General features: G+C 35.0%; 1 protein-coding gene across 4 annotated transcripts in view; it reads left to right on the top strand.

Moving 5' to 3' along the window:
• The window catches only part of stac (C2 and C2B_Munc13-like domain-containing protein staccato), a 39,772-nt gene that overhangs the window by 10,602 nt on the left and 17,992 nt on the right, over positions 1-11,178 (top strand). Inside the window, exon 1 of one of the 4 annotated variants that reach the window (XM_017910325.1) lies at positions 964-1,282. The exons of 2 other annotated variants lie outside the window; for them this stretch is intronic. In XM_017910325.1, coding sequence (XP_017765814.1) covers positions 1,182-1,282 — 101 coding nt within the window. In that variant the 5' untranslated portion in view covers positions 964-1,181. Of the gene's footprint in view, positions 1-963; positions 1,283-10,502; positions 10,651-11,178 lie in introns of those variants that run through there. One more of the 4 variants, XM_017910324.1, reaches the window with a different exon arrangement.

Below are 11,178 nucleotides of genomic sequence, written 5' to 3'. Positions count from 1 at the left end.
TTCTCGAGACCCAGTTCCGATATGCAACACCTATCTTCGATAGCCCCATATGAAATATTACCTAGCTTTGTCACCTCTAAATGCATTGCAGATTAGGTTATCGCGTGAAATTAAACGTAGATCCTCGTAAACGTCGCGTTACATTGACAGCACTCGCGAATTTGAGATGATATACAGCGAGATAAACGAGGGAAATAAAGATAAATAATAAGAAACGAGATTTGCAGTGCTGGAAACGGTATATAGGATGCACCAAGAAAATAAAAAACCCTTCTGTTTTATTTCCTTTACGAAGAATTATTTTACCAAAATATTTCACGAAATTCTTTTGAATAAAAATAAAATCCGTTTAAAAATATCCGTCCGAGTAAAATAACGCAAGAACGTCCAAGTGTCCATTAATAACAACAGGAGTCATCAGAACGAGTGTTGGCATCCAGACGAAGGATCATCGACTTCCACCTAGACAGGCGCATGATGCCAACGACACTCGAATTCTCTAAAACCATCTCAGTTGCTCGAATTATTCCTTGGCAACGAGTCTTCGATGTATCTGCCACGCAGACAGTATAATGTCATCGCGATGACAGTTCTCATCCCTGCTCGTTGACTCACCGATACTATTCGAGACTCATGGCGCCATCGGGAGCAAAGTCAGTCTCCTAAACCCAACCTAAACCTCGCTTTTGGAACGTCAAGATCATCGCGAGTCGTTATAACTTCGTAAAATTATTTCAAACATCGATCAGGATGATTTTCTAGAAAAAATGGAATCCTAAAAATGATCCCTACCGTTTAAACACGCGTACAGTTATGGGATAACTGGTCGTAAGGTTAAGCAGAGTCTGCAGGAGGTTATCGATGCGCGGTCAGTGAGCCGGCGCCATCTTGCGGCTGGAAGCGGAACTACCGGTGAATGGAGGACGCGATGCGTGTTATTCGCGACAGTGCTGACAGCCTCGAGCTGACCTACCGGCGTTAACTCGTCGACTACGACAAGTTTGTACAATTTCTGGCAATACTCGTGGCACGTCGCGTGTTTTCGGCGATGAGAGAATCAACGGCTCGCGTAGCTCAGTCGTAATATTGACGTTTCGAGGGAAAGCGTGCTCTATCCACAGCGTAGGCTCGTAGGAGTATGTTGTGAATTTCATCTGGGCGTGAGGAACACACCTGCCAGGATGGACGAGGACGCGATGTGGAAAGATTTCTATCGCAAGATCGTGGTGGAGAAGGAGGAGAAAGAGAAGGAGCAGAAGGAAGATTCGGAGCACGAGATAAGGTAGAGAGAGGAAACTCGAGTGGGCATCTTGAGGGTCGATTGGGCATTTTTAATCTTATTTTTCGTTTTCACCTTGTGGATGTCTAACCTGCTATCCGCGCTACTAATTAACGACGAACTTGTTTATTATTTAACAGGATACTTAAAAAGGAACACGAAATAACACCTGTACGCGTGACGTATTATTTAACACGAAGCTCACGATATTTAAACTAAAACGAAAAATACGTTAACATAGCTATAAACGTAGCTGGATAAAATTAATTAATCACTGCTTCGAGTCGGTCACGCGACAGATAAGCCTGCAGATCATTTACATCGAGTCGATCACTTTTCACGTCTCTGGCCCCCTGGCTAGGGTGGGGGAAGTGTCGTTGAGCAAGCAGAAGATGCCTCGGGAAGTAAGGTCTCCGAAACAGGGCAATTGCCAGGGATTAGCTTCAATCAGAAACATTCAGATGCAAATCCGACCGGTTGCAACGTCAATCAGGTGACTCACGGCGATTACCAATGCTAAGTGTAAGAGATAAAAATGTAACAGGTGACTTAGGAGATCCGGCTTCTTTGTCATACCCCACCGGCCGAATTTCTTATCCACTTTACGATTGTCTTATCGTTCGAAGATTCAATTGCGAACAACGCGTTCCGTCGTCGTCGTTTCCATGACAGAGCACACCACGTGCTCGACCCTGAGCCAGTCGCCGCGGTTTTGTCGCCAAACAAACGCTCTCGTTGTACTTAGCTCGCAGGAATGACGAAGTGAAACGCTGGTACGTGCAGCATGCACGTGAGCTATTAATAAAACGAGACTAACCCGAGCCCCGGAACATCTGCAGAGGAATTGCTCCTCCAGTTCGCGCGAGCGCGTAACGAGCCATCGAGATCTGCGCCTCAAGGTCGACGTTTCGCGGTTTACCGTGGTTTACCACGATAATCGTTACGAAATATCTAGTGACACACAGAGTAGACGGAATCGTAGCATGGGAACCGAGGTGGGAAAATATTAATTGATAATTGCAACGTAAGGCTAGATCGATGAGAGGACTTTAGCTGGTGATGATAAGCTAGGTCAGGAGATCGCGAGGAAGGTTTCGATATTTTTATCTCCCGTGAAGATTTGGAATATTTTCATAGCGAACGTGTAATTACTATACATAGTCTGTGTAGGCAATAAAATATAAGGAATTTTTATTTACGAGGAAAAAATATTTGGAATATTATAAATTAATATTTATCTATATATATTTTTCTTTTTATACGGTTCCTATACATATATCAAACTATGGGGTCGATGATTCATTTTATTCTTTCAAAAAAGAATGGAAAAATGTCGAATGTGTTTCAATTGGCGTTTACTATTTGAGGATTGATAGTTTATTTAATTCTCCATGGAGGTTAGAATTTTCATATGCGAAACTATACTTATTATAAATACTCCGCTTACGTAATAATATGCTGCTTATGTAACGGAATGCATAACGCACACACAGAGACGTTCACACTTATAAATATATTAGATAGCATAGATAACGACTCGCTTTATTTTCCGTGAGAATTTTAATTCTTATGCGTGAAAATTAGGATCTTCGTACTTGAAAATATGCTAATTGCGAATACAAGAATGTATCTAATCAGTACACAAAAGGCATCGTTATTCTTTTCAAGTAGAACGTATAGAAATTCGTCAAAGGACCTCCATAATTTTTCTGCAAATCTTGGTTTCCGAAAATATATTTAAATTGCTGTACAGTGTGTACTACATTCGCGAACAGGAGAGCACTATTGTTTGTCTCGAGCGGTATTTATGAATACATCGGACGGAAAAGTTGATGATCCATTTGAGTCACGTGGGCACGCACAGTTTGGACAAAAGCGAAATGCAAAAGAGGTCTCGTCGTGTGCATACAAACATTCTAGGAAGTATCGTCAGCGTATAACCTAACGATAGTGATGCATTCCGCGCGACCTCCTTAAACGGGAAAGAAACAGGCGGAGCATACAACGCGAGCTAATTAATTCTTTCGCGATGTCTCAACTCATGCTGGAATATCTCTGCCATAAGTTCCTCCAGGCGAATGAAAATAAATTCCGTAATCTATTTCGAAACCATCGTACCTACATACCGCGACAAATATCGCAATTAAATACAACACGTGTGTCACATGTGTCGCCGATTACGGACGTGACCTAAGTCACACAAATTAAAAGATTAATTAAAAGATTAATTAATAAGAGAATTCGATATCATTTTTGTGGATAGAAATGGATACCAATATTTTCTACGATTATTAACAACTAACAGATTAGTATATTTAGATAAAAATATTGAAATAATGAAAACAAATCGCAATAAACTATTTTAAACCGAAAAATTGATTGACACTTTCTAGAAAATTCTTCTCTCTCACTTTTATTAACCATTACATATCCATGTTTCCTTTTTGACGATTCTCACAGAATTGTTTTATTCTGGCACATTTTTCTAAATAATTTTACAAACATCATTCATACTAGACTCGCATATGTCATTTATTTATTTATTCATTTAATTGGCGATTAAATTCCCTTTATAAAGAAGTAATACAGTAAAATGAAAATAATTAAAAAAATGAAAATAAAAATAAAATTAAAAGGAGCACAATTATATATTATACAAACTTATACAGGAGAATACATGGTTTTATGTCATAAGTAAAAGTTGCAACAAAAGGAGACTGCATGTATAAGTACTGCAGTGCTTATAATTGCTAGCAATCTAATTGCTTCAGCCTTAAAATTATTATTATATTTATTATTGTATTATATTTATATCATCGTAAATGAGTTTCAGTTATTCAACCTCATTCGCATGCCTATGATTATGAAAGTGGTCTAAGTCACTTATATTTCTTTCAGAAATATTAAAAGCTTCGGCATTTAACACTAGAGCTACCAATCCAGTCAAAATGACTGATCCCAAAATTTTTCTTTTTGCAATCACCGAACACATACACCTGCTTTAAGAATAAAATTGGTATCAACTCATTAAGAAAGAACTGTAATCAATATATTGACTGATATTCGTCGTATCGCTGAAATTACTATAATCTGTACACGTTATAGTTGGGTACCCATTAAAGATCGGTAGTTCTAGTGTTAAATACGTCACAAATTATAAAATTAATCGTGATAAAGCTACAAACTCAATCTAACTATTCAATCCTTAACTGTTTTGTAGAAAATAAATATATTTTATCGCAATATAAATAAATGCAATACGAAATAAATAATAAAATCGTTCCTCTTAAGTCGATGACTTAGACCACTTTCATAATTATAGACACATATACAACCAACACTCACAATTTTATCTTTATCTTCGTAACATAAATATTTTATCCATTCCCATAAATCACTATTCCGATATAAAATATCATGGTAACGTAGGAATAAGCGATTCCTCGTTTAGGTCACTTTCATAGTTATCGAGTGCTAGCCCAATCTCGCGAAAAGCCCAGTGACGAACAAGATTCGGAATTACAGAATTACACTTCTCAGGAACCAGAAAATAACTCGATACGCACGGTGGCCTCTGTCCCAGTCGCGCTATAAATAAATACTATAAATACGAAGCTTTCCCATCTTCAGGAAATTCAATTTCCCACAGTCCGCGAGATAAAGTGAGAATTAACGAGCACTGCGTGATTTCCCAATTACACACCGTGGAATATTCATAACCGGTCTACGAGATAAAGCAATTAACCGTGATTATCAGCCTAATCGCGCGACCACTCGACATAGTCCGCGATACTTTTTCCCATGGGTCAGCGGTATGTCAGGCGAACACGTCATCGAGACTGAGACGGGAATCCCTCTTTTCCGTGATCGGTACCGAGCCAATAAGGAAACCGAGCTTGGAAAGTTGGATCATCGGTGCGTAGGTGAACGCCCCGTTAAATAGGTAATTAACGTTTCGAAACGAGACACCGTGTAGAAACATATTGAGAAATTCAATTCAAGAGATTTCTTACTTCATCGCGAATTAATTTTTATTTATTTTTATTTGCCTCTCTTATTAATTTTTATCAATTCTTAATATATTTTTTGACAAAATCGTAAGTGTGTTGATAAATTACAATATGGAGGCACGTGAACACGTTGTTAATCTAATCTTGCGAAGAACATACATTTTTTAACAAAATCACACGTGTATTGAGACAATAAATTATAATATAGAGGCAGGTAAGAAGGTATACGAAATTTCAAAGGATTTTATTATTCATTTTTACTTGTCAATGGGTAATTAAGGTTTCGAAACGAGACACTGTAGAGGAGTTTTGAGAAATTCAAGAGATTTCATAGTGCATTTCGAATTAATTTTAATTTATTTTTATTTGCCTCTCTTATTAATTTTTATCAATTCTTAATATATTTTTTGACAAAATCGTAAGTGTGTCGATAAACTACAATATGGAGGCATGTGAGAACGTTATTAATTTCGCGAAGGTTATATATATTTTGACAAAATCACACGTGTGTTGATGCAATAAATTATAATATGGAGATACGGTAATTCAAAGGATTTTATTATTCGTACTTGCTTGACTGATTTATTAATCTCGCGAAGGATGAGGATATACTGTGTGTCAATGGACATAGTTTCTTTGACAGAATCGTAAGTGAGTTGATAAATTACGATATGGAGGCAGGTGAGGATGTATATGAGGTCGAGGATGGAGATTAACGCGAAGCGGATCGTGTCAGTTCGAATTTTGAAATGGTAGAGACCGGTGAAGGTTGTCCGTGACTTACATCACTGAGGACCTTGGGCCTCTTGCGAGACAATAACGTTGTCTTTACTCTCCAGTGTTGGAGAGTACAGTATCTAAGTATGTACATGGTGTCCCATTTAAATCGATCCCCGAGAATATCGAACTCTTCGAGATCGATTCTGAATTTAGTTCTAGGTGTGACGAAGAACTGCAATTATTAATGTTTGCAATCTTCAATTTTTGTTTATTAACTTTCAATTTGGGATTTTTTATTTTTAATATTTAATTCCTAATTTTTTACTTTTAATTCGTTACTATTAATTTTTATCACTAAATCTATCACAAATTAAATGACTATTCTAATTATTCGTTAAAAATTCCACATTCAATGGTATCACTTTGGCCACTTGATAACGTCACTTGACATTTAGTATACTGAAGTATAATAAATATATACTATACTTTAGTATAATAAATTTATTAATATTTCCTCATATTTAATTTTTTTTAACATTCTTCTTTCTTTTTTTAATTCATCAGTTAATTTGACCAGTTATGACAGATTTGGTGTTAATTTTATTACTTCTCATCTTTTATTTTCAACTTTATATTTCATTAATTTTTTAATCATTTTTCTTGAAACTATCGATAGGGCCCTTACAAATGAAACGTTCTGTATGTTTAATAGACGTATTCCACGTGTATTAGGTATCGATATATTTTTAGATGAACAGCTTTCACTTTAATACTGACCAAGTTTCACGTTCAACAGATTTATTATACATAGAAGCGTAGTTTACTTCGCCGATACCATTTTCGTGGCAATCTCGAAATTAGCGTTTAGGGTACGACTGAAATCGTACTTTTTTACATAAAAATATTCGCGTCATGTTTATCGCGCGTTGCATCACAGAAAATTAGGATTGAATCATAATTTGTACCACAATGTGAACTTTTCCATATCCTTTATGCCGAAGGAAAAACACTATAATGATACCATCGTAAATCCAGCATCAAATCAAGCATCCTGATCGATTACGAACTTCACCTTGAATTATCCATCTTATACCTTCACTTAAATGCTTATCGTTGATCCATGGAATCAAACTCAAAGCCTAAGGCAAAAACGATGGAAGGAAAATCGGAATTTAAAAATAAAAAAGATAAAAAGAAGTAAAGGATATACGGAAAAATATTTTTCTATTATTGAAGAAATGTTTCTCAATCGTAATTTCGATGCTTCGTGAATTTTATGTCACCCTATATGTTTACCAACGAAAGTTGGAAGTAAATGTTTTGGCGTGTTCTTTTTCATTGTCGTCTCTTAAAAAGTCGTCGCCGGCCCTGACTTTTTCGTGCTCTCTCCGAAAAACAAACAACTGGCTGGTTATAAATGGTAATTGGTAGCCGATATACTGGCGAGAAACCTAACGATGGCGACACGAGAGAACAAAAGCAAGAAGCGGAAACGTGTTTGGAGAGCCGATCCGTGTAGTGTACCAAGCCGAAGAATGCAACACGGTGAATCACGTCTCGTCGTTTAGGTTAAAAATAAGAAGGACTAGTTAAGAGAAGAATATATTGCATCGATTGGAAGAAAAAGAAATCGGCAATGACGCAAGAACCAAACGATTTTGGTCCCTCTGTTGGGAAAATAAATGGCACCGCGATGCTCTTCACTAGCTTCGAACGCAAAATTCGCTATCTAATTAATATTCTATCAGGCAATATTAAAAACATCACCATTGATCAAGAAATTAAATAAATTTTCATATTTTTCCATCTTTTGTGTTAAGAGAATTTTCTTCGATTTTTGTACTTGAAAATTCAAATATATTTGATAATGATATTTTACGTTTAATACCTTACAAGAGTTTTCAAGTATTTTTATATTAGCTTAGAGAAAATTAAAAAGAATATTCTTCAATTTTTATAAGTGAAAGTTCAGACACATTTCATAATAATATTTTACAAAATTTTTCAAGTATCTTTATTTTAGCTTAGAGAAAATTTAAAAAAATATTCTTCAATTTTTATACTTGAAAGTTTAGACATATTTCATAATAATACTTTCCAACATTTTTTAAGTACCTTCATTTTAGCTTAGAGAAAATTAAAAAGAATATTCTTCAATTTTTATACTTGAAAGTTTAGATATATTTCATAATAATATTTTCCAAGATTTTTCAAGTATTTTTATCTTAGCTTAAAGAAAATCAAACAGAATCTTCTCCGATTTTTGAACTTGAAAATTCAGATAAATTTTATAATAATATTTTACGTTTAATATCTTACAAGATTTCTCAAATACTATTATCTTAACTTAAAGAAAATTAAAAAGAATATTCTTTAATTTTTATACTTGAAAATTCAGACATATTTCATAATAATATTTCACAAGATTTTTCAAGTATTTTTATCTTAGCTAAGAGAAAATTAAAAAGTATTTTGTTACCATTATCGAAACAAATTGTGCATTATTGAAGAAACAATTTCGTATTACTCTTACTACTTGGGTTTTCCGATGTTATCGTGTTTTCCTACGTAAATGTTTCTCAATAAAACTGCTGCAAGGTAACGAGGTTAAGAGGAGGTTAAAAATTCAGAGTAACTGTTTGCAATCAATCACCGGAAACTGGAACGGAGTATCTCCTTGAAATTTCGAATAAAATCCCCAACGATCTAAAGATCCCTCTACATACGCGAATTCGGTGTATTTTTCGTTTACAGGCAAACGTGACTCATCTGTGCACAGAGACCTTTGTCATATTATTAATTACACGAGTAGAGTCTCTAAATTGCTACACGGAAGCTAGTAAACTGGGAAGTTCTGGTTCTATTAATATTGCTCGCGAAGAGCCGATCATGTTCGGCAAAACGATCGAGAAGCTATCATTTGCATAGATTGTAGCGTGCAAGAGGTTCCATTGTCGGTAATCGCTGTCACAATGAAACGAGCTATAGAGGCAATAATAATTACAGTGGCTGAAAATTATACTCCTTTATTCCCTCAGAAAATAAACAGAAAATAGCTGGTTAATTAAATTGGTTTTAATCATTCTCGCGATTACTATTAAAAATTTAAAGAGGTATTTAATTTTCTTATTAAATAAAATGACAACGAAAGCGAAATTTTTTGACAGCAAGAATCTGTCACGATAAATTTAATTATATCAATTCTATATTTATATTTTACGTATTTTATCGATAATTATATTCATCGTGACCTCCAGCTCGGTGTTAATTAAATTCAAACCTCGAGATTGAACTGGAATATTTATGAGTAACAGTATAAACATAGTCTTGGTACTCGATATACTTTAGATCGTAAGAAAATTTCGTTGATCACTATTATCGATCATACATTAATGCTAGAACTAATGAGCTATGAAATGTGTCTTAAAAATTAATAATAATAAATTTAATATCAATTTTAATTTTCAAGAAAAGGAAATATTAATTTCAACAAAAATAGCTGCATATTTGCAGCAATTGGCATCAGAAAAATTTCGAAACTGGTTATTTCGATTCACTCGGTATTTCCAGTGTTAATTACCCATTATGTAGTGTTCATTACAGTTAGAGTAAATTATTACAGACTCCATTTTTCATTTATTCCCTCTATAGCTCAGTGACAATTATATTTATCAAATCCCCTGTCCGAGTGTTAATTAATTTCGAACCTTGGGCTAGAATCGCGATATTTACATCTAGTATTAAAAACAGTATCTTTAAAATTGACGTACTTCCTTAAATCGTGGGAAATTTCCGCCAATCAAGAGCGCAGATCTAGCATTCATCCTGCTACCTCCTACTTCCTTCTCCAGTTCTCGAGAAGTCCTCTGACAGTTCGTTGCCAGACATGTCTCAGCAGACACGTTTTAAATCGGCGTCCCATTTGTCTGCAAGTAGAAGAGTCTGTTCAGTCACGGGTGCAACAGTGAATAGAACTAACCTATATAAACGTGAAAATTATTGCAACTTCACTCATAGTGATCATTAATAAACATTACTCTAAAGTCCATGAGCTTTGAAACGCTATATTTTTATCTCTTATTTACAACATTTTCCCGTGATTTAACTTCGGATTAATTATTCTAAGGAAGAATATTATTTTCCCAATAGCTATTACCACGTAGCAAAGGAAATTTTCTGTCATTATCATTCTTCGATAATTTCTCAACGACACGGAAGCCATCGAAGGCAGAGACATGGAGGCACAAACAGTGGGAAAGATTATTTCTTAAAAATAATTAAACGAGTACCTTCGCTGACATTATGACTGTGTCGAGTAAATTCTCAGCTCGTTATAAGCTTTATGTGTACACGGTTATCGATAAGAGAAAACTAGTTGTTCGTAGTCTGTGTTTGGTGAATTGTCTTTCATTCGCGTTGTCGACTTTGTGTGTTTCGTGAAATGACGGGTGACATGGAGAATTCTGTGCTTGTGTTTCGAAGGAAGAAGGGTGGAAAAATGGCGCACTTCGGAAAGATGGACGAGCAGCACCCTTACTACGCGATCGCCGCTGCTCGAATGTGGCAAAAGCCGGAAACGAAACCGGTGACCACGGCGAGATTCTATTGGAAATTCGCGGCGTTCAACTTCATTCATAAAAGGTGATGCCTGTTCCACGTTGCCTAAGCGACACCATAAGAGTGAATTTCTCACAGAGCTGGGTATTTTCTCTCTCCAAACGTGACTTATACCTGTATTATACTTGTTACACGTTAGGCATAAATATTAGGACACAGTGTATTAGACATGATAGTAAACAAAGGGATGCAAATTTATAGAATTTCAATTTTTATTGCATTTAATTTTAATTTATTAGGTGTTTTATATACTAAAGAATTTTCTACAATAAATAATCGCTCTACAATTTTTTTTCTTTTTGGAGATGTGTAAATTTGGTGTATTAAACATAGTATAGTAAACAAAGGGATGCAAATTTATGAAACTTCAATTTTCATTGCATTTAATTTTAATTTACTGGGTGTTTTATATATAAAAACATTTTCTATAATAAATAATTGCACCATTTTTTCTTTTTTTTTTTTTGAAGATGTGTAAATATAGTGTATTAGACATAATATAGTAAACAAAGGGATGCAAATTTATGGAACTTTAATTTGTTAACTTAATTT

The sequence above is a fragment of the Eufriesea mexicana genome, unplaced genomic scaffold (genome assembly GCF_001483705.2).
Source record: "Eufriesea mexicana isolate 0111107269 unplaced genomic scaffold, ASM148370v2 scaffold113, whole genome shotgun sequence".
NCBI lineage: Eukaryota > Metazoa > Arthropoda > Insecta > Hymenoptera > Apidae > Eufriesea > Eufriesea mexicana.
This window is presented reverse-complemented; position numbering and strand designations above follow the sequence as displayed.